Source organism: Fopius arisanus, unplaced genomic scaffold (genome assembly GCF_000806365.1).
Source record: "Fopius arisanus strain USDA-PBARC FA_bdor unplaced genomic scaffold, ASM80636v1 scaffold00036, whole genome shotgun sequence".
Classification (NCBI taxonomy): domain Eukaryota; kingdom Metazoa; phylum Arthropoda; class Insecta; order Hymenoptera; family Braconidae; genus Fopius; species Fopius arisanus.
The window spans coordinates 886112-905955 of record NW_011887775.1 but is presented as its reverse complement, the minus strand read 5'-3'; the positions used below and the strand labels follow the sequence as shown (position 1 = coordinate 905955).

General features: G+C 38.9%; 6 protein-coding genes and 1 long non-coding RNA gene across 11 annotated transcripts in view; 5 read left to right on the top strand and 2 right to left on the bottom strand.

Moving 5' to 3' along the window:
- The first annotated feature begins 497 nt into the window (after positions 1-497).
- LOC105266169 (CD109 antigen) lies at positions 498-9205 on the top strand. Of its 2 annotated transcripts, none has more exons than XM_011304117.1 (10): positions 498-684; positions 3043-3113; positions 3200-3392; positions 3521-3745; positions 3928-5322; positions 5447-5501; positions 6258-6480; positions 6614-6731; positions 6793-8746; positions 8833-9205. In XM_011304117.1, the coding sequence occupies exons 2-10, from the start codon at positions 3058-3060 to the stop codon at positions 9033-9035; spliced, it is 4422 nt and encodes a 1473-aa protein (XP_011302419.1). In that variant the 5' UTR covers positions 498-684; positions 3043-3057; the 3' UTR covers positions 9036-9205. The 2 variants fall into 2 exon arrangements, with proteins under 2 accessions (XP_011302419.1, XP_011302420.1); XM_011304118.1 differs by lacking the exon at positions 6258-6480 and adding an exon at positions 5743-5893 and having other exon boundaries at positions 499-684.
- Positions 9206-9431: 226 nt separating this feature from the next.
- Positions 9432-11221, top strand: Polr1E (RNA polymerase I subunit E). The gene is made up of 5 exons (XM_011304116.1): positions 9432-9610; positions 9705-10103; positions 10237-10417; positions 10501-10716; positions 10834-11221. The coding sequence occupies exons 1-5, from the start codon at positions 9547-9549 to the stop codon at positions 11087-11089; spliced, it is 1116 nt and encodes a 371-aa protein (XP_011302418.1). The 5' UTR covers positions 9432-9546; the 3' UTR covers positions 11090-11221.
- Positions 11222-11330: 109 nt separating this feature from the next.
- Positions 11331-11706, bottom strand: LOC105266166 (uncharacterized). The gene is made up of 2 exons (XR_892142.1): positions 11533-11706; positions 11331-11457 (listed from the first exon to the last, which is right to left on the bottom strand). It is a non-coding gene; the product is annotated as an uncharacterized lncRNA (long non-coding RNA).
- Positions 11707-12206: 500 nt separating this feature from the next.
- LOC105266165 (uncharacterized) lies at positions 12207-13599 on the top strand. 3 transcript variants are annotated; one of them, XM_011304114.1, is made up of 3 exons: positions 12207-12356; positions 12413-13034; positions 13229-13599. In XM_011304114.1, the coding sequence occupies exons 1-3, from the start codon at positions 12219-12221 to the stop codon at positions 13567-13569; spliced, it is 1101 nt and encodes a 366-aa protein (XP_011302416.1). In that variant the 5' UTR covers positions 12207-12218; the 3' UTR covers positions 13570-13599. The 3 variants fall into 3 exon arrangements, with proteins under 3 accessions (XP_011302416.1, XP_011302415.1, XP_011302417.1); XM_011304113.1 differs by having other exon boundaries at positions 12413-13112; XM_011304115.1 differs by having other exon boundaries at positions 12303-12356; positions 12424-13112.
- Positions 13600-14650: 1051 nt separating this feature from the next.
- LOC105266164 (putative odorant receptor 92a) lies at positions 14651-15576 on the top strand. Its single transcript, XM_011304112.1, has 2 exons — positions 14651-15086; positions 15145-15576. Exons 1-2 carry the CDS (start codon positions 14741-14743, stop codon positions 15483-15485), a joined length of 687 nt encoding a protein of 228 aa, XP_011302414.1. The 5' UTR covers positions 14651-14740; the 3' UTR covers positions 15486-15576.
- A 3078-nt stretch (positions 15577-18654) lies between these two features.
- Positions 18655-19558, bottom strand: LOC105266162 (uncharacterized). Of its 2 annotated transcripts, none has more exons than XR_892141.1 (3): positions 19404-19543; positions 19080-19185; positions 18655-18884 (listed from the first exon to the last, which is right to left on the bottom strand). XR_892141.1 is itself a non-coding variant. In XM_011304109.1 (3 exons), the coding sequence occupies exons 1-3, from the start codon at positions 19536-19538 to the stop codon at positions 18737-18739; spliced, it is 369 nt and encodes a 122-aa protein (XP_011302411.1). In that variant the 5' UTR covers positions 19539-19558; the 3' UTR covers positions 18660-18736. The 2 variants fall into 2 exon arrangements, 1 of the variants encoding a protein (XP_011302411.1); XM_011304109.1 differs by having other exon boundaries at positions 18660-18864; positions 19404-19558.
- A 67-nt stretch (positions 19559-19625) lies between these two features.
- Positions 19626-19844, top strand: part of Pcd (pterin-4a-carbinolamine dehydratase) — a gene marked incomplete in the record, with an annotated part of 1543 nt that continues 1324 nt past the window's right edge. The window contains 1 exon segment of the mRNA XM_011304111.1: positions 19626-19844.

Genomic DNA, 19844 nt, shown 5'->3' with positions numbered 1-19844 from the left:
ATCGAATTGAATTTTCAGAAAAAACCTGCAGCATCGAAATCTCCGAGTTTTTGGGACGATATATTTTTTAAATTCCACTTTAGGTACAATAAATTATTTTACACGGATATCACGTGCATCTGATAAAACGCTCAACCAATAATAAACAAATTAAGATTCAGACGCAATCCCTTAACGGTATACATACCTGATTTCATGATCCATCTGTTAGAGTGGACACTGTCCTCCCTCTCGACTCGTTTTATCTCCCCGAGAAAATATTGTCTCTCCAACCATTGAAATCCCCGAAATTCCACGAAAATTCTAAAAAAGAAAGAACCAAAAAAATATTTTCCGTCAAATTAAACGGGCGGAAAATTTCAAAAAAATTCTGGTGACAATTGGAGTGTCCACGGAGTGGGAAATTCACCTGCGGATTATGTTTCAAGGCCTTAATTTTCAAAGGCAAGCTGAAAGGAGTTGTCTGCCCCTTCCTCTCAGTTTCTAGTCTCACTACCTTGATTGGTAGCATTTCAGCTTGTCCCAGTGTACGCTTGCTCTTCGTGAACGAAACCTCAATCCTGTTCTTGCGTTTGTTATTAAATTGTGAATTATTTATATAGGATTTTGTAAATTACCTGGATTGAGTGAAGAATTTTTTTTTGTTGTGAAGATCTTGAAGGAAAGGTGCCCCACTGGGTCCAGGTGAGTCATCAGGGCCTGAAATAAATTATTCATTATATTTCAGGGATAAATATTTAATTGTATCAATACTTAAAAATAATTCGATGAGAAAGTCAACTCGTGGAAACCTGCGAATAAATTAAATGTTTAAATATTTTTTATGACAAAATATTCGAAAGAAATCGCCGGAAATATTTAACTCGCGTTTTTATTGATGACAGAATGAAAAATTACGGAATTTCTTTTTAAAAGAATGAATATTTACGCAGGCCTTAGAGGAGAGCATTAAAAAATTCATGAATCAAAGAAATAAATGAAACCTTCACTCATAAAAAAATTATTTTCCACCTGCAATTCAATTCGCAATCTGTGGGAAAGATTCTCGCAATTTATTTACATCAATAAAATAACGCCTGGGTGGAGAGGGGGGTAAATGAGATCATAGAATTATTGGAATGTTGATTATTTCACTGGAAAACGAGTGACAATATCGGTGATATAATTTCAATGAATGAAAATAGAGAATGACAGGATAGAATTCGTTGGGAAATATGTTTTCACTGGTATGGGAAAGGCGTAGGTGTGCGTCCATTTACTCGGAAGGTGGATCATGTTATTCTACCTACGTGTTACCCTTGGCCACATCCGATGCCCCAAGACGAAAAAGTCCAACCTGCAGGGGAATGATTAGATCATGCCTATAAGAATATTTTAAATCTACAGTCGAGTGGCGGAAGAACGGAGTTACTTCGAGATTATCTCAGCAACCAAGAGAGATAATTAAATTTTTGTTACGACCTTTTTTGTAGAACTCTCCGAGAGCTAGAAAAAAGATAATTACAAAAATTTCGTTATCTCCCTCAGTTTCCTAGATATTCAACATCCACTGGATTATAAGATATAAATCTTTCATTCTGCATTTTGAAATCATCAAAACTTCTCTCTCCTCCTTCACTCCATAAATAAATAAATAAATAAAAACAAATAATGCAGAACCCATGACCCCATTTTCTCATTTAACACATCCCAAGGTCATTGATCTTTTCCCGCCGCTTATGGAATTGGAAAGAGGGACTTTATTCCACCACTGGCTCGGTGTAAAAAAAAGAAAGATGAAAAAAGAGAAAGATGGAGAAAAAAAGTGAAAGAATGAAAGAAAAAAGAATGAGGAGCTCGTCATTTTGTTGCAAGAAGTATTTGGCCCACTTTGAAGTTTCACGCGAGAAAAAGAGGGGAATACCGGCTCTTGGTGATAGAATTAACCGGCGCATAACACTTCCTCAATTTACACCGACATATCATCCTGTTCCAATTAAAAATGCCACCTGTCACGTCGACAGTTATGCAACCCTGTATTCACCAAAAATTATTTCTGTATCCGGTTTTATCGATTATTAATTGGGGGATTCCCCGGCGGAACCGTACGAGATGAATAATGGGTTCGAAATTCAATATTATTATTAATTAATTGACAGATGATGTAAAAAAAATTATCAATGTCAACTCAATGTCATAATTTCTCGCTCATCTCAGGAATTACCCATAAACTCATCAATTCGCGGATTGAAAATGTAATTAATCATGAAATTACGTGATTATGCAATTTCCTTATTCAATGAAATTTACGCGGTGAGGGAAAAACAAGAGGGAATCCCCGGGAAAATCCTGTACGCAAGGTCAAAGGTGTGAGCACTGAGAAAAATAATGAATACGTTAATTAATATTGACAACAAAGAAAAAGTATTCAACAAAATGTTTCAATTAATTTGCCGTCATCGTTGGGAATAAAAAAGCACCAGCACGCGGTCTCATGAACTCTCTATCGACTCCAGATGTTATTGTTTGATATTTTTTTATTGTTTGCGGTGCAATTACGAGTGGAGTTATGCAGCTGAAACCGTTGGTTTCCATCTGGCAGAGTCAACGCCGATTTGTCGACTCTGATTTCTGAATAGAAAGTAGACAGGAAAAACATTACAACGGCCAAAAGAGAAATATTAAGTCATCATTTTTCACATTCAGCGGAAAATTTAGCGACGAGTCATGACAGTCGATTTGTCAAGGTGTCAAATACTCAGAGAAATCGTAAACCTATGCTCGAGGTTTGCGCTAATCATTTGGCAAACAGAAATAAAATCCTGAATTCCCGGATTTTCTTCGGTCATCATTGATTATTTTTCCCTTGAAAACCAACTTTTCATTTAAATACTAGTATTTCCACTTTAGAAATCGATTTTCACCAATCGATTGAATTATTTCATTAAATTATTCATTATTCATTAATATCATTACCGTAAATTGCTCATAATCAATGTTATATGTCTGAAAGAATGAAAAACCGGAAGTCCGAAGAAAAACTTACGTAATTTTCTCTTCCAGAATCTTCACCTCAAGATGAGGACATTATTCGCATTTTTCCTCACAGTATTAGCGACAGTGACAGCGGAACCGTACGTAAAAATACTCAGTATTGTTAAATATTCAGCGTAAATAATGGAAGTAAACAATCTATACTTTTTTTTTTCACCAACAACAGGTACTACACGGTCGTTGCTCCAAAAGTGGTGCGTCCCAATTCTGAGTACCACGTAGCAGTCTCCATTACCGGTGTATCAACACCATCAGAAATAATCGTTGAGCTCGACGGAATACTTGATAACGGAGAGATCTTCAGGGTGTACCACGAAGACATCGTCGAGCCCTACATCACGAGACTCTACAAACTAGACGTTAGAATCCAAATTTTTTTCCAAATTCTTCCCCAAAAATTCCAAAAATACATCACATACTTGAAATATAATTATATTAAATATATGTGATGGATATATTAAAAGGTATTTTCAACCTTTTTCTGTAGATCGGAGATACGACACCAGGGAGATACCAGTTGACCGTGAAAGGAAGGAGCGGTCTTCTTTTTAGTAATACGACGGATGTTCAGTACGTGCACAAGAGCTACTCCGTATTCATTCAGACGGATCGAGCTGTATACAAGCCTGGAAGTAAAGTCCTCTTCCGTTGTATAGTTTTGGATTCGAGATTGAGACCAGCTCTCACGAGACAGCTTGATGTATACATCACGGTGAGCCGATGTATATCCTGCACCGATCCATTCGATTTTGTTGATATTCCAATAATTTTCCTGTAGCCGCAGCGAATACTCACTAAAATCTCCAATCCTAATGATCATCCTCCCCTCATTAAATACATTATGAATATAAATATATAAATATTTGGAAAACCTTTTATAACTGCTGTTCCCAGGACGGAAATGGTAACCGGATAAAGCATTGGATCCGTCCATCCTTGACTCGTGGCATCTTCACCGGAGAGCTGGAGCTCTCTTCATCCCCAGTCCTCGGTGACTGGAAGATCATAATAAATGTAGTGGACCAGACATTCGAGAAGTCGTTCCAGGTCGCTGAATATGTCCTCCCAAAGTTTCAAGTATCAATAGACGTGCCTAAACACTCGACCTTCAAATCGGGAAAGGTAACAGCAACCATTCGTGCTGACTACACCTACGGTAAGCCAGTCAAGGGTGAGGCCACAATCACCGCCTACCCGGACTTCTTCTCGGGTGTCCTTCAGCCGATCTTTACACCACCAGTTCGCAAGGTCTTGCCCATCGATGGCAAGGTAACCGTGGACTTTGATATCACATCAGAGCTGAAGCTGTCGGATGAATACGAGAGACCGATCGAGATTGAGGCGACAGTCGAGGAGGCACTCACAGGCAGAAGACAGAATGTAACGACGCAGATGACACTTCACAAGCACAAGTACACGATGGAGTTGATCAAGACATCGGAGTACTACAAGCCAGGGCTCAAGTACACGGCCTTCATCAAGATCGCTCATCATGATGGATCACCGGTGAGGGACAAGACTAATGCTGTCGTCATCTCCTACGGCTATACATTCAATCAATCAGCGTACACCAATATCACCAGGATGCTGGATGACAACGGAATGATTCAGCTAGACTTCTATCCCCCGGAGAAGATCAGCACGGATGATCTGGCATCACCTCTCAACATCGAGGCCGAATACCTGAATCTTCACGAATGGTTTCCATCCACCAATCAAGCAATGTCCCCCTCTGGTAGCTACATCCAGGCAGTGGTGAAAACCGAGAGCCCTCAGGTGAATCACGAGGTGGAAGTGGAGGTGAATTCAACGGAAGTCCTCAAGTATCTCAATTACGAGGTGCTCGGTAGAGGGGATATCCTCAATGCTGGATCTGTCCCTGTGGATGGAAGAGTTGGGAGTTTCAGATTTCTGGCGACTTACGTGATGGCACCAACGGCTCATGTTCTTGTTTATTATACGAAGGAGGATGGGGAGGTCGTGGCCGATGCCCTCGATATTGAGCTGGATGGAACCCTCCAGAACTTCGTCGAGGTGAGCGTCAAACCGGGAGAGACTGGACCTGGACAGACCGTCGACCTGAACATCACCAGTCGGCCCAACTCTTTTGTTGGTGTTCTCGGTGTAGATCAGAGATCGATTCTGTTGAAAAGTGGAAATGATATTAGCAGGGAAGATGTCATGAAGGAGCTCAGGGGGTATGACATGAGCGAGGAGAGCCCTTACGACGGAGAAGGCTGGAGAATGTTCTGGAGGCCGGGTAGTGCAACAGCGCAGGATGTCTTTGACGTAAGGACCATGAAATGGTGGCCAAAACCTGGAAATCAGAAAAATCAGAACATGATCATTAAAAAGTTTTGATATTATCATCCGGTATTGCATTTATTTTATTAAAATTTCATTTTCTTCACAGAAAACAGGAACAGTGATCTTAACAAACGCCCGCGTCCCCGAGAACCTTCCTCTTCGTAAGTACCAGAAGACATAACGCATTAGTCGCATCCAAATAGATCACTAACCACACATCATGCAAAGTACAATCATCAGCATAATTGAACCATAAAAATATTCAGAGTACCCATTGTATTAAAAATAAATGCGACAGTAAAGCGTGTGAGTTAATAGAGCATAAAACCCAAGAGATTAATGAACAGAGAATAATTGATATTTTAACAATAGGTAATCTCGAATCTCTTTCTATTTCCGTAGTATTCTACAGATCGGGCTTGGGTTTTGCCGAACCCCCAATGTTCGCCATGGGGGAAGAGCTCGATTCAGCTGGGGCAATCCCTACCGCCAACAAGCCCAAAGTCCGCAAGAATTTCCCTGAAACGTGGCTTTGGCAAACAATTGAAACCGGGTAATTCCGTAACTTCAATTCAATGAATAATTAATCATGAGTACAAGATTCGCTCCGGAATTTTAGCGTTTTCAGCTTCTCTACTAACATCATCAGCCCTAACATTTTCATAAATTTCCTAACTCAAATTTGATTAATCATTGATAGTAAATTAATATTGTGTAATGATTCTTCGAAATATTTCATGGTAGAGGAGTTTGATTCGGTGTCTGATGAATTCATTTCCATAAAATCATTCATTACCATTTAATTGAAAAAATAAATGGGGGAATCCCACGAGACTTAACTGGAATGATTTATCTGAGGTGAATTCAGTCAGAGCCATCGATGAAGGTAAGAGAATTAGTAGATAATTGGATTGCAGGGCGTCCAGGATATCTGGAGGGTAGAGTTCGAGGCTCTGGCCACGGGGAGTCAACCCTACGTCCTGACATTGGTCCCCCAGTCACCCACAGACTCGTCACAAGACCACCACTGGCTGGTCCCTACGCATTCTCACGTATCCCAACCCCTGTATGGAATAGGCCCCGTGTTTTCCTTATGCATGACATCTCCAACACTTGGCTTTTCACCAATTTCTCCTCAGGGTATTTATCTGCTATCATTTCTATCCATTGGTTATACCATTTGTGAGATCCACTCGTTGCTATTCTCTCTATTCTATTACTCGTTCAATATTTATCGATTGATCCTGATGATAATACCCGTGAATTTATTAAGACTGAAGGGAGAGACTGTCCTGAGAAAATCCGTGCCTGATTCCATCACTTCGTGGGTCATCACTGCATTTTCCGTTGATTCGACTTATGGTCTCGGTCTCATTGAAGCTCCACGAAAGGTAAATACTCTGATTACTCCATGAGTTCTTTGATCCTGAGAAATTAATGTTAAATTTTCAGCTCAAAGTCTTCAAACCATTCTTCATATCGGTGGATCTACCCTATTCTGTGATGAGAGGTGAAATCGTCGCCATTCCAATAGTCGTATTCAACTACATGGACCGAGATATCACAGCTGATGTAACGGTAGAACACTCCGGACAATTTGAATTCGCTGAAGTATCCAACGAGGTCCACGACAACGGCCCAAAGCTGGAGCTTTACAGAACAAAAAGAGTCGATGTGAAAGCGAATTCTGGTGCTGGTGTTTCGTTCATGGTAATCCCCAGGGAATTGGGTTACATTCCACTAAAGGCAACAGCTACTAGTAAAATCGCTGGAGACAGTGTGGAGCATAAATTACTAGTCAAGGCGGAAGGTGAGACCCAATACCGAAATCGTGCTGTCTTCCTGGACCTGAGAACAGTTTCGTCCCTCACCACGAACATCACTGTGGACATTCCCAAGAATATAGTCCCGGGTTCTGAGCACATAGAGATCTCCGCCGTGGGTGACATCCTGGGGCCGAGCATTCCAAATCTAGAATCCCTGATAAAATTGCCATTCGGTTGCGGTGAGCAGAACATGCTGAACCTTGTGCCTAACATCGTGATCCTTAATTACCTGAAGAATACGAATCAGCTGACACAAGCTATTCAGGGTAAGGCCATGCGTTACCTGGAGGTGGGTTATCAGCAGGAGTTGACATATCGTCACAAGGACGGCTCCTTCAGTGCCTTCGGGGAGTCAGATGAATCCGGTAGCACTTGGTTGACAGCATTCGTAGCGAAATCTTTTAAACAAGCTTCAGAGTACATCACAGTTGAAGACAGGATCATCAACGAGGCGCTACTCTGGCTTTCCGAGGTTCAGGCATCAAATGGATCATTTCCGGAGGTCGGCAGGGTATCCCACAAGGACATGCAGGGCGGTGCCTCGAAGGGTCTGGCCCTCACTGCTTACACTTTAACCGCTTTTCTGGAAAATCCCGAAGCGCAGTCGAAGTACAGGAACACCATCAACAAAGGAGTCGATTACATCGTCAGGAATATGGAGGGACTCGATGATTTGTACGCTTTGAGTATTTGCGTTTATGTTCTCAATTTGGCAAAGCATCCTTACGAGGACGCTGCATTCGGGAGACTAGAGTTCAAGGCGACGACGAAGGAGGACATGAAGTGGTGGAACAAGACTGTTGATAAGGATGATAAGAATCCATGGTTCAACGCTCTACCTCGATCAGTCGACGTTGAGATGACGTCTTACACACTCATGACGTACCTCAGAAGAAATCTCGTGAGTGATGCCATTCCTGTCATGAAGTGGCTGGTGAAGCAGAGGAATCCAGAGGGTGGTTTCTCATCTACTCAGGACACTGTCGTCGGTATATACGCCCTGTCGAAGCTCGCGGAGAGACTTCTGACGAAGGAAAATAATATTGCCATCACAATTAATTATGAGGGCGGTGGTAGGAGCACGATGAACATCAATGGAGCCAATGCCATGATTCTCCAGAAGCATTTGCTCCCGAGGAAGACTAGGGTCGTCAATATCACAGCTTCTGGTACTGGCTTCGCTGTTATTCAGGTGTCGACGCAGTTCAATTTGAATGTGACGGGGGCCTGGCCTCTGTTTACATTGGATCCTCAGGTTGACAAGAACTCTAATGAGAATCATCTGCAATTGTCCATATGCTCTGGATTTGTACCCACGAAGGAGAGCAATGAGAGTAACATGGCGGTGATGGAAGTGAGTCTACCTTCTGGATTCACTGTCGATAGGGACTCACTACCGAGTCTTGAGGTGTCGCAGAATGTCAAGAGAGTCGAGACCAGGAATGGAGATACCATGGTTGTTCTCTACTTTGATAAAATGGTCAGGAAGGAGTACTGTCCCACTGTCTCCGCATTCAGAACCCACAAGGTCGCCAAACAGAAGCCTGTACCTGTGTCTATTTACGATTATTACGATTCGTGTGAGTAAATTAAAAATTGTTCAACGAAAATAATTGGAGAAATTAATTAATACTTTGGGTTGGATTTTTTTGGTTTTTTTCTTCAGCGAGGAGAGCTAGGGTATTCTATGAGCTTCGTGAATTGAATCTCTGTGATGTCTGCGAGGACGAGGACTGCGGCGACTTGTGCACGACAAAACCCGGTGTACCAGGAACTCGAGGATCTAGGGATCCCAATGGCGCGTCCCTGGTGCACATTTGTACATATTTACTGATTATCCCGGTGTACATCATCCTCACGAGAACCTGATTGCCCTATCCAAATTGTTGAGATATTTCTAGAGTTTTTAGAAGGTTTGGTAAATGCCGATGTGGGGAATTTCTGCGTGTAATCAAAGTGATAAATGAGTATTTATGTAGAGTTTCTAGGTTTAAGAATTAATGTGTTTATTTTTTAATAAAGAATATATTAATTAATGAGAACAGTCTATTTATTTTTGACTCCTCAATTTTATTTTTGCTTAATCACCGATTAATTTGATATTTCAGATATTATTTATCGCGTGGGAATTAATTAATTAATTAATTCCTTTCCATCGATATTCAATAAATATTTATATTTCTAGAAACTAAAAAGTACAATAAAAAACCGGTTTTGTTTAAAACTCACGCCCTTTTTAGGCCTCTCGACGCATGCGCCCTGCCTGTCATTTTTTTCTTACAAAAAAAAATTGCCGTAAACATTAACGCACGTGGGGCTGTCAATTATTAAGACAAAATTTAATAGTAGATCTCAATTGTTGTTTAAACAATCATTGAAAATGAAAGTTGATGGAATTATTGAAGAAGTGGTAATTGAGCCCGGGAAAATTCAACCAATAATTGGTGAGTTATTTTTAACCTCAAACCCCTCGATTCCATCGACTCCAATTCTTATAAAAAATTATTTATAATTAATTCCTTATCCTGTCGATCCCAGTTAATTTTCAGAATGGACAACTGAAAGACACAGAAGCGAGAAAAATGAAGTCAGGAATATTTCACGATGAGAAAAAAAATAAAACAGTTCTGGCAATGTCAAATGGTCAAGTTGTGTACCGAGGATATCGTCCAGACCCCACGAAAGAGCTGACGTACACGATGCTGGCAATTCACAACAGAAAAACTGGTAAAATTCGTCTTATTCAGGCAGAGAGATGGCAAGTTGCTCCAGTCCTGGATCGAGAGCCAGAGAGAAACGACGAGATCGATGGAAATCGACTGATGATGCTGAACAGAACATTTGGATCTAAAAAAGTCAAACGAAGGACTGAACAGTACGAGAAGATGAAAGTCAATGTCGAGGCAGTCCAGCAGCAGCTGGAGGACACCGTCTCCAGTGCGTTAATCCCCCTTTTTTCAATTCCACATCAATTATTCAAATGATAATTGAAATGAAATGTCAATCAGTGAATTTATAAAAAAATCTGGAGTGATCCAGTAATTAATTTATCAAATGGAATTATTTTCAGAGGTGGAAATTGACAGAGACGATTTGACACCTAAAATTGAGGATCAATCAACAGCAGATCTGCCCCCATGCAACAGAGATGCTACACTCGTTGAAGATGTTTATAGTCTTCACGATATCATTCCCAAGGACCTTCTCAAAACCCTGCAATCTCAGATTGAATATATTGAAACCCAAGAGAGGTACAAATTCTCTCTTCTCCCCCTATTTTAATTGCATCTTATTTCGATAATAAATAATCACTGATGAATTGATTTTGCTGCAGAACATCGGAATTCTACCTGCGAACATTGAGAGCCATCAAGGCCAGCCCCCAAAGCGAGAAGAAGATCGCAATACTGGAGTTTATTTACTCAATCGTCACCTGGTTGAGTTTGCCATTGAAAGACGCGAAGAAGAAGACCAACGAAATTTGTCCAGTGTCTCCAGAAGTTTCTCAACATATTCTAGAAACGTACAGCGTGAATAGTACATCAGGAAGGTGACGAATAATTCAAATTTTCATTAACAAATGTCATGCAAAAATGACAATTAAAACAAAACCGTTTTGCAATGGATAAATTGTCATAAAATGGATTTTATGTTGATTTTCCTTCAGGTTACGACCAGCAAGTGTCAGAGACAAGGCCTTGATCCACTGCATAATTCTCTCCCTGATGATATCAGGATTTAAATTAGATCTGGAGATGTTTGGAAGTCTCATAACAGGTCGACTAGGATTGAAAAAGCTTCTGGAGCTAGCGAGAATAGTCGGTGCAATGCCAACGAAAAATGACAAGCGGCTAGTGATGCTGAGGGTGCCAATGCCCTCGGCACCGACCCTCGTCCACAGAGGAAAGAGAAAAACCATGTAATAATTATTAAACGCATTAATTTTCTGCTCTTTCAACGACACCAATAAACAATAAAATATTTCTAATGCACGAATTTTTATCAAGTCATTTGTGTTTGCTTCACATTATTCTAATTCTCAGAATAATGACTCGGTTTCGCATTCCGCACTGAAATTATCGAGCGATAAATCATAACAGTTATCGTACGCAGACGTTGAGAATTCCAAAGAGATGACAATGCATCGTAAACATAAATTAATGATTTACACGTTGAAAACAATTTATTTGTGATATCAGAATTTCAAATAAAAAAAATTGAAGTCCAAGGCGGCAAATCCCTTTCCTAGGAAAGACTTCTGACAATTTTAATTGAATTAAAATTGTATATACTGAAAATAAAATTCAATTATTAGTTAAAATAAAAATTATTATGAATAATTAGCTCAGTTTAGTTAATTAATTACTTCTGTCTGAGGTACGGGCTTAAATTTCGACAGGTCATCGACTGAGACGGGGTTGGCAATGACAAAAGAAATACAACCAGTGGCAATACTTGCGATAATCAAAAAGATCTTGATCGAGTTCATAATGACGGTTGAAATAATTCAATTCCAAAATCTCAAAGACGCGTGACAAGCAATTCGTATTTTTTGTTCGACCGCGGTTTCACGGATCTTATATACGCAGAAATTCGTCCCCGACAAAACTCTCAACATAAATAGAATATATTAAGACATGGAATCATTCGTTAAAAATCTAATAGTAAAAATAAACACTGAGTTGTTACCTTCAAGGAGACGATAAGAAAATATTGAAATACAGAGTAGAAATGCTCGTTCAACGAATAAAAATGGATGTGAATCCCCGACAACTGAAGCAGCTGTCCAAAACTTTCTCCCACCGACATCTCAATCCATTATTAATCCTGAAAAAACACCGCGTGATAATATTTCATTCATGCAAGATTATTCCCCGTAGAATATTTTCCTTTCTCATACCGTTACAAAATTAATGGTAAAATGATATTCCGTGCAAGTCCATAATGAATAATTAACGAGCACGAAGAATTGTCACAGGTAGTGCACCACGCAAGGGCCGCAGTACAACATATTCCTGCAAAGACCAACCATCAATAAACTAGTGCATAAAAATGCATTCGGAGTGGAAGGAAGATGTGCACTACGCCCTAGGATTCACCAAGCTCTGGTGTCAAGCTCTCGGTATCTGGCCATGGGATAGAAACATAAAATTCTCGATTCTCCGACGTACCTTCGCATTCGCAACACAGGTACAGCCCTAATAACGACCTAAATGATAATGAATGTAATAATCCATTGAACCAAGGTTGCATCTAGTGTCTTACTGATGGAAAGACTATCAGTATACGGCCACTGCGGTCTGAGAATATCCCTGATAGATGCCCTCGGCATAACAAGTGCATTCTTGATATCAGCGACAAAAATTCTGATACTATCACTCCAAAAAGACCGACTGCGCGATATACTGCAGTCATTAATAAATGATTGGGTTAACATTCGGGGAGCGAGTGATCTCCAGATAATGAAGGAACGTGCGCTCTGGGGACGTTCAGCTTTTATTGTTCAAATAGGTGTTGCTGTTGTAGCTGTAATTGATTTATCAGTGACCAGATATCCATCATTCGGTGGTCCAGTCGGGAATGACACAACTAGAACCATCATAATGGGACCGTCATGCTGGATTCCTGATGACATGTCTTTTGGAGCTTATCTGGTGATTTATTATTTGATGTTTATCAGCTTGTGGGTGTGCTGTGGTGTGTACACCGGGTGTGGTGCACTCATGTTCAGCGTTGCCTTGCATATTTGTGGTCAGTTTGAAATACTGAATACGAGTCTAGATGATTTGACGGATGATGACAATCACTACCAGCAACGCAGAAAAATTAAGGAGTACTCCAGGCGACATAATGAATTATTACTCGTGGGTAATCAGCTCAATCATATGCTCTATTTGATAATATTCACTGAAATCCTTGGGAGCTGTTTTTTGGTTTGCATTTCAGGTGAATATCATTCGTATGAAGATCCAATGGGTTTTCATCGAAATAAAAATGGGAACAGAATGGGGCGAGGGTTATCAGATAATTATTTTAATTAATAATTAATGTGATTATTTCAGGTGTTGCTATCATGATGCAAGTGAAAAATGGAAATGTCGATAAAGATATTATTAATTATGCCCTGAGAATGGGTGTTGCTTACACTGGACTGCTACTGTACAGCTATGTTGGTGAACAATTGTTTATTCAAGCTGAAAAATCGAGATTAACGATTTATCAGTGTCCGTGGTACAATTTCTCACCGGGAATGATCAAGGATTTTAAGTTCATAATGATGCGGAATGATTCCTTCTGTTATCTGACGAGCGGTGGAATTTCTATTATCAATTATGAACAGATCAAGGATTTAACTCGGATCATGTTTTCATACTTCTCTGTTTTCAAGGTCATGTTAGAGTAAATGGTGTAGTTACCACTAGTAAGGCATAGGTAGTAGTAAATTTTTTTAGCAATAATTGGCGTTTGTCATTCAATGCCCGATTACCAGTCAGTCTTCACTCCTCCGATAAGACCGATTATTAAATATGCAATCTCTGCGAAGGTTGCATTGTTAAAAGGTGCATAATGTTTTCGATGAGATAACAATTTATCAATTCAATTACGTCGGGGTTGACAAGTTTTTCTCGTTGTGGGGCGATATGGTTTTCCAATCGAAGAGGTATGAATGATCCGTTTTATTTGTCAGCTGTCAGGTGTTCCTTCTTCACGACTGGATTATCAATTCAAAACTGAAGCCTCTAGACCGGCGAGACCGTCTCCCATCTTCCTACATCATTGATGTTCAGAAAACAGCACATGATAATGCATCATTCACCCCGAAATATTCCTCCGCCATTATTGTATTTTTTTTCGTGGAAGTGTTACAGAATTCATGGGAGAAGAGCGCATTGTGTATTGTAACAATGAATAATAAATTAGACTGGAGCAGCCGATGCTCACGCAGGGGGTGAACCACCCGCCAGTCCAACATTGTCTTCTGTAACAGAAACATCAATAAAATCTTCGATCTCCACGGAAAAAATGCAAGTGCAGTGGAACAAGGACATGCAGTACGCCCTGGGCTTCTCCAAACTCTGGTGTCAATCCCTCGGCATTTGGCAATCACAATCCAGTGGATTTCATTCCTTCCTGAGGGTTGGAGTTCTGGTAGTGATTGAGGTATCGAACTGGGCAATCCCCAGACAATCGTTAATACAACAGTCGATTTTGTGAAGGTTGCTGCATCCATTCTCCTGATGGAAAAGCTAATAAAATACGGCAACTGTGGCTTGATGGTAAATTTATTAGATGCAGTAACTGGAATTTGCGGATTCACCGTGGCAGTAGGAAAAGTTCTGAGCCTTTCCCTCCAAAAACACCGAGTGTCTTATGTTATGAGATCAGCAATGGTAGATTGGTCAAATGTCAGTGAGCCAAAAACTCGTCAAATTATGACTCATTATGCGTTCTGGGGACGTCTAGCATGTGTCATTCAACTAATTGCTACAGCCGCTGTTGTCTTGGAATTTGCATTTACTCGATATCCGTTTTTCGCCGCCGTTGATAATTCCAGTTCATCAATCAGAAGTTTAATGTTGGGACCTCCATGCTGGATCCCTGTTGCAATGCCTGTCGGCCTTTATTTAACCCAATATTATCTAATCTTCTTCGGTTTGTGGGTCGTTGCATTCCTCTACAGCTCCTGCGATGCATTCATTATCAGCAATGCCCTGCATATTTGCGGTCAGTTTGAAATACTCAATATGACCTTTGATGACTGGCGTCCAGAAGAGAGTGATTCAAACGCGAGGTACAGAATACGAAAATACTCGAAACGTCACAACGAGCTGTTGCTGCTAGGCAATCAGTTCAATCAGTTGGTCAATATCTCCATTTTACTTGGCATTTTTGGGAATTGCTTCATCGTTTGCTCCTCAGGTATATATTTTTACTCTATAGTTTTACAGTTTTATTAATGTTCATTGGTCGTATTTAGGAATTGCTCTTCTCATCTCTATGAAGAATGGAAATGCTCTCGAGGATGTCATCAATTGTGTAGTCAGAATTTATGTTGGCTACATGTCATTGTTTATGTACAGCTATTTTGGAGAGAAAATGTTTTACCAAGCGGAAAATTCCAGGATGACTGCGTACGGATGCCCGTGGTATATTATGCCGTCGGATATTATCAAAGATATTCAATTTATTATAATGCGGAATAATTCCTTCTGCCATTTAACTATTGGTGGAGTTTTGATTATGAATTATGAGAGTTTCAAGCAATTGACACGACTCATGTTTTCGTCCTTCTCAATTCTCAAATTGATGATTGAATAAAAAAAAAAAACACGTGCCGTTATAAAATAATCTGCATCGGTCATTTATTTCTATCTGATTATTCTCCCCGTATTCTACAATTTTCAATTGCATGGCAAAAATCTGAATAGACTAATAAATAAAATGAGGGAAAATTAATCTGGATTGAGTCAAATTTTTTTTTTTCAAAGCAAAAGTTATGACTGGTCCGTTTTATTTCTCACCTGTCAGGTGTTCCTTCACGACTGGATTATCAATTTGGAACTGAAGCCTCTAGACCGGCGAGACCGTCTCCCATCTTCCTACATCATTGATGTTCAGAAAACAGCACATGATACTGCATCATTCACCCCGGAATATTCCTCCGCCATTATTGTATTTTTTTTTCGTGGAAGTGTTACAGAATTCATGGGAGAAGAGCGCATTGTGTATTGTAACAATGAATAATAAATTAGACTGGAGCAGCCGATGCTCACGCAGAGGGTGAACCACCCGCCAGTCCAACATTGTCTTCTGTAACAGAAACATCAATAAAATCTTCGATCTCCACGGAAAAAATGCAAGTGCAGTGGAACAAGGACATGCAGTACGCCCTGGGCTTCTCCAAACTCTGGTGTCAATCCCTCGGCATTTGGCAATCACAATCCAGTGGATTTCATTCCTTCCTGAGGGTTGGAGTTCTGGTAGTGATTGAGGTATCGAACATGGCAATCCCCAGACAATGATTAATACAACAATCAATTTTGTGAAGGTTGCTGCATTTATTGTCCTGACGGAAAAGCTAATAAAATACGGCAACTGTGGCTTGATCCTAGATTTATTAGAGGCATTAACTGGATCTTGTGGACTTATCGTAGCAGTGGGAAAAGTTGTGAGTCTTTCCCTCCAAAAAAATCGAGTGTCTCTGATAATAAGATCAGCAATGATAGATTGGACAAATGTCATTGAACCAAGAATTTCTCAAATAATGATTAATTATGCATTCTGGGGACGTCTGGCTTATATAATCCAACTCATTGCCACAACAGCTATTATTTTGCAATTTGCATTGACTCGACCACCGTCATTCAACGCAGTTGATAATTCCAGTTCATCAGTCAGAAATATAATGTTTGGTCCTTCGTGCTGGATTCCTGCTGCAATGCCCATCAGTATGTATTTGTTACATTACTATCTGATCTTCCTTGGCTTGTGGGTCCTTGCATTTCTCTACAGCACCTGTGACGCATTTATAATCAGCAATGCCCTCCATATTTGCGGTCAATTTGAAATCCTCAATATGACCCTTTCCGACTGGAGTACAGTGAACAATTATTCAAATCAGAAGAACAGAATAAAAAAATACTCCAAGCGACACAACCAACTGCTGCTGCTAGGCAATGAATTCAATCAATTGATCAATTTCTCTGTCCTATCTGGTATTTTTGGCAATTGCTTTCTTATTTGCTCTTCAGGTATTTATTTAATCTCTAGCGTTTGCTGAATAATTTCATTAACATTTGGTGTATGTATTTAGGAATTGCTATTCTCATTTGCATCAAGAATGGAAATCCTTTCAATGATATCGCCAATTTTATCGTGAGAATTTATGTCGGCTACTTGTCGCTCTTTATGTACAGCTATTTTGGAGAAAAAATGTTCTACCAGGCGGAAAGCTCCAGGATGACTGCGTACGGATGCCCCTGGTACACTATGACGTCGGATATTATCAAAGATATTCAATTTATTATAATGCGGAATAATTCATTCTGCTATCTTACTATTGGCGGGGTTTTGATTATGAATTATGAGAGTTTCAAACGATTGACACGAGTCATGTTTTCGTCCTTCTCAATTCTCAAATTGGTGATTGAATAAAATAAAACTGGTGCCGCTATAAAAAAATCTGCATCAGTAACTTGTTTATATTTTATTATTTCCCCCTGCGGTCTATTTTTCAAGTACATAGGAAAAATCTGAGCAGAATAATAAATAGATTAAATGAAAATAAATGAGTGATTAATTTTTTTTAGCATTTTTGGAAAAGGTTCTAAATAAAATCCTTCACTCCAATGACTGCTTTGACATTTTCAATAAATTTTATTCAACACAGAAAATCGGTTTACATATTCCATCGAATTCATTTAGGGCATATCGTTAACACGGCTGGATACAATGTGGAGAATACACCGCAAATCCATACCTCGAAGAATTCCTGGGCCTTCTCGAATATCTGGGGTAAATCAGCGAGGCAGAGTCTGTATCCAGAAATTGTCAGGCATTTTTCTTGATCAGCCAGACCCAATTCCGTGGTCCCTAATTAATTCAATCAAAAATCCTCCATTTAATTATCAATTCTTGAAATCAATCCAGAAATATTTCCATCAACCCCTCTATTATATAATCATCTCGATAAAGACTCGATTATTTATTTTTCAATCATTTAAAACAACAATTAATAACAAAAGGAATGAGTGATTTTTTTTTTTAATTTTCTTGGAATTTCTCTCGATTTAATTCACTTTTTTTTTATTTTAATTAAAAATATAAATAAAAAATCACCACTGGGTGCGGCAAATGCACAGCCGATGACAGTGACAGCTGCCAAAATGAAAAATAACTTTGATGAATTCATTTTATCCGCGAACAATAGACCTCGGTGGCTTTTTTTTAAATGAATCCAAAGTAACTAGTGCTATTCGGTTTAACTTGTCTTACAATGCACAGAGATAATGAGTCGCCTTTTATACTATCAGGGCAATATTTCCTCGTATTTTATGCTGCAGTTATTCACTGCTTCCGGAAAATATTTGGAGCGGGGATGGGGTAGAATAAATAATGAAATCCGGAAAAAAAAAATGGCCATTGGTGAATGAAAATTTTTTCGGTGAAAGAGTGATTTGTTTTGGAGGAAAAATTCATTTTTATTTTCCCTGAAAATTCATGCACTCGATCAATTCTATGAATATTCTTTATTTTATTTATTATCCATCAGAATAATAATTCACCAGACTTTATGGATTGATTCTAATAATTTATTTATTGCGGAGAGAATTAATCCTTCGAGTCATTTTTTTTTATTGACAAATTCTTCAATAATAAATTCGGAATTGAACAACAAGTGATAACCAATCAATTGAAAATATAAATATATGTTAAACAATTCATTTTATATGCTATTAATTATGTTAATCCTTTGGGTAATGGATTGAGGTAATTAAATCATGAGTTAGCAGTTGTTCATTTATTTATTTATTAACTCACTGATTTCAGGAATGCGTGGAGGTGTGACGTCATCGGCGATTGACATTCTGTTGTCTATGCACATTATTCTTTTGCATAAATAATTTTAATTCCATATTATCCGGACGTTGAGTATTTTTTACCCATCGGTTTTCCGTATTTTCCTCGTGTGAATCACCTAAAATTCGAAATTACTCCCTCGGAATTCGAGAGTTAATGATGGAATTATAATTATTTTATTAATTAATGTTCATTAGTGATTTCAACGGGTGATTCATGATTTTATCATTTTTTATTTCATTTTTATTCAGTAGATCTGCAGGGAAATTGCCAGAAAATTGTAAATTATTATGTAAAATCCATGAATAAATTTAATTGCAAATTTAAAAGTACTTGAGATTAATGACGTCATCGGGAAAAAAGTGAGGAATATATCCAGTGAGATGTTGAGTAATTGCAGGAATAGTGCGAGCAATGAACTCGTTAATTGCACGAGCACCTGCAATTGAGAGTTTCTATAATTATTGAAAAATAATTATTAAATAATTATTGAAAACTTTAGGGACTGGCATTGACAGTACAATTGTGGATTTTTTAAAAATAGAACCTGAAGGGAAATACTTGTTGTTGTGCAAAAAAAGCTGCACTCTTACTCGACTAATTTTTAAGGCAAATTTTTTACTATGAATTTTTATCTGTGGAGTTGATAACAATTACCATTATCTCCGGTGATGAGAACTGCGCAGTGGGAGTGAAGAAATCAAGTGGTAAAAATTGTTTTCCATGCTCACAACAATTCTTACTCCTACGGAATTTCAAAATGTTGTGTTGAAAAAATCCAACAAGCGACATTCACACTTGTTCAATCATTTGTCCAGTTGTTTATTTAAAAAAATAATGCTCAAGCATAAAATACCACGAAATGTAGACGAAAAACTCCGTAAATTGTCAAATAAATTGTCTTATCAGGACTCTCGGTGATATATAACACGACAAATTGTTCATTCCATTGCAAAATGAAAAACAATTTGTTTAATTCACTTCATTAACAACTCCCGACTATTTTTACAATCCCAGAAATTATTTATAAATATAAATTCAAAGTCTAAAATTTAGAGATCCATAAATATTTTCAGGCATCACAATAACCCCTCAATT

Coding starts and splice junctions, on each gene's coding strand:
- LOC105266164 (XM_011304112.1), top strand. CDS start 14,741: ATGTTGGGACCTCCATGCTGGATCCCTGTTGCAATGCCTGTCGGCCTT. Junction 15,087..15,144: donor CTTCATCGTTTGCTCCTCAG/GTATATATTTTT, acceptor GGTCGTATTTAG/GAATTGCTCTTCTCATCTCT.
- LOC105266165 (XM_011304113.1), top strand. CDS start 12,219: ATGCATTCGGAGTGGAAGGAAGATGTGCACTACGCCCTAGGATTCACC. Junction 12,357..12,412: donor CCTTCGCATTCGCAACACAG/GTACAGCCCTAA, acceptor CATTGAACCAAG/GTTGCATCTAGTGTCTTACT. Junction 13,113..13,228: donor TTTTTTGGTTTGCATTTCAG/GTGAATATCATT, acceptor TGATTATTTCAG/GTGTTGCTATCATGATGCAA.
- LOC105266162 (XM_011304109.1), bottom strand. CDS start 19,538: ATGTCGCTTGTTGGATTTTTTCAACACAACATTTTGAAATTCCGTAGG. Junction 19,186..19,403: donor TCTCATCACCGGAGATAATG/GTAATTGTTATC, acceptor TCTCAATTGCAG/GTGCTCGTGCAATTAACGAG. Junction 18,865..19,079: donor GATGACGTCATTAATCTCAA/GTACTTTTAAAT, acceptor TTCGAATTTTAG/GTGATTCACACGAGGAAAAT.
- Polr1E (XM_011304116.1), top strand. CDS start 9,547: ATGAAAGTTGATGGAATTATTGAAGAAGTGGTAATTGAGCCCGGGAAA. Junction 9,611..9,704: donor GAAAATTCAACCAATAATTG/GTGAGTTATTTT, acceptor TGTCGATCCCAG/TTAATTTTCAGAATGGACAA. Junction 10,717..10,833: donor GTGAATAGTACATCAGGAAG/GTGACGAATAAT, acceptor ATTTTCCTTCAG/GTTACGACCAGCAAGTGTCA.
- LOC105266169 (XM_011304117.1), top strand. CDS start 3,058: ATGAGGACATTATTCGCATTTTTCCTCACAGTATTAGCGACAGTGACA. Junction 3,746..3,927: donor AGCTTGATGTATACATCACG/GTGAGCCGATGT, acceptor TGCTGTTCCCAG/GACGGAAATGGTAACCGGAT. Junction 5,502..6,257: donor CCCCGAGAACCTTCCTCTTC/GTAAGTACCAGA, acceptor ATTGGATTGCAG/GGCGTCCAGGATATCTGGAG.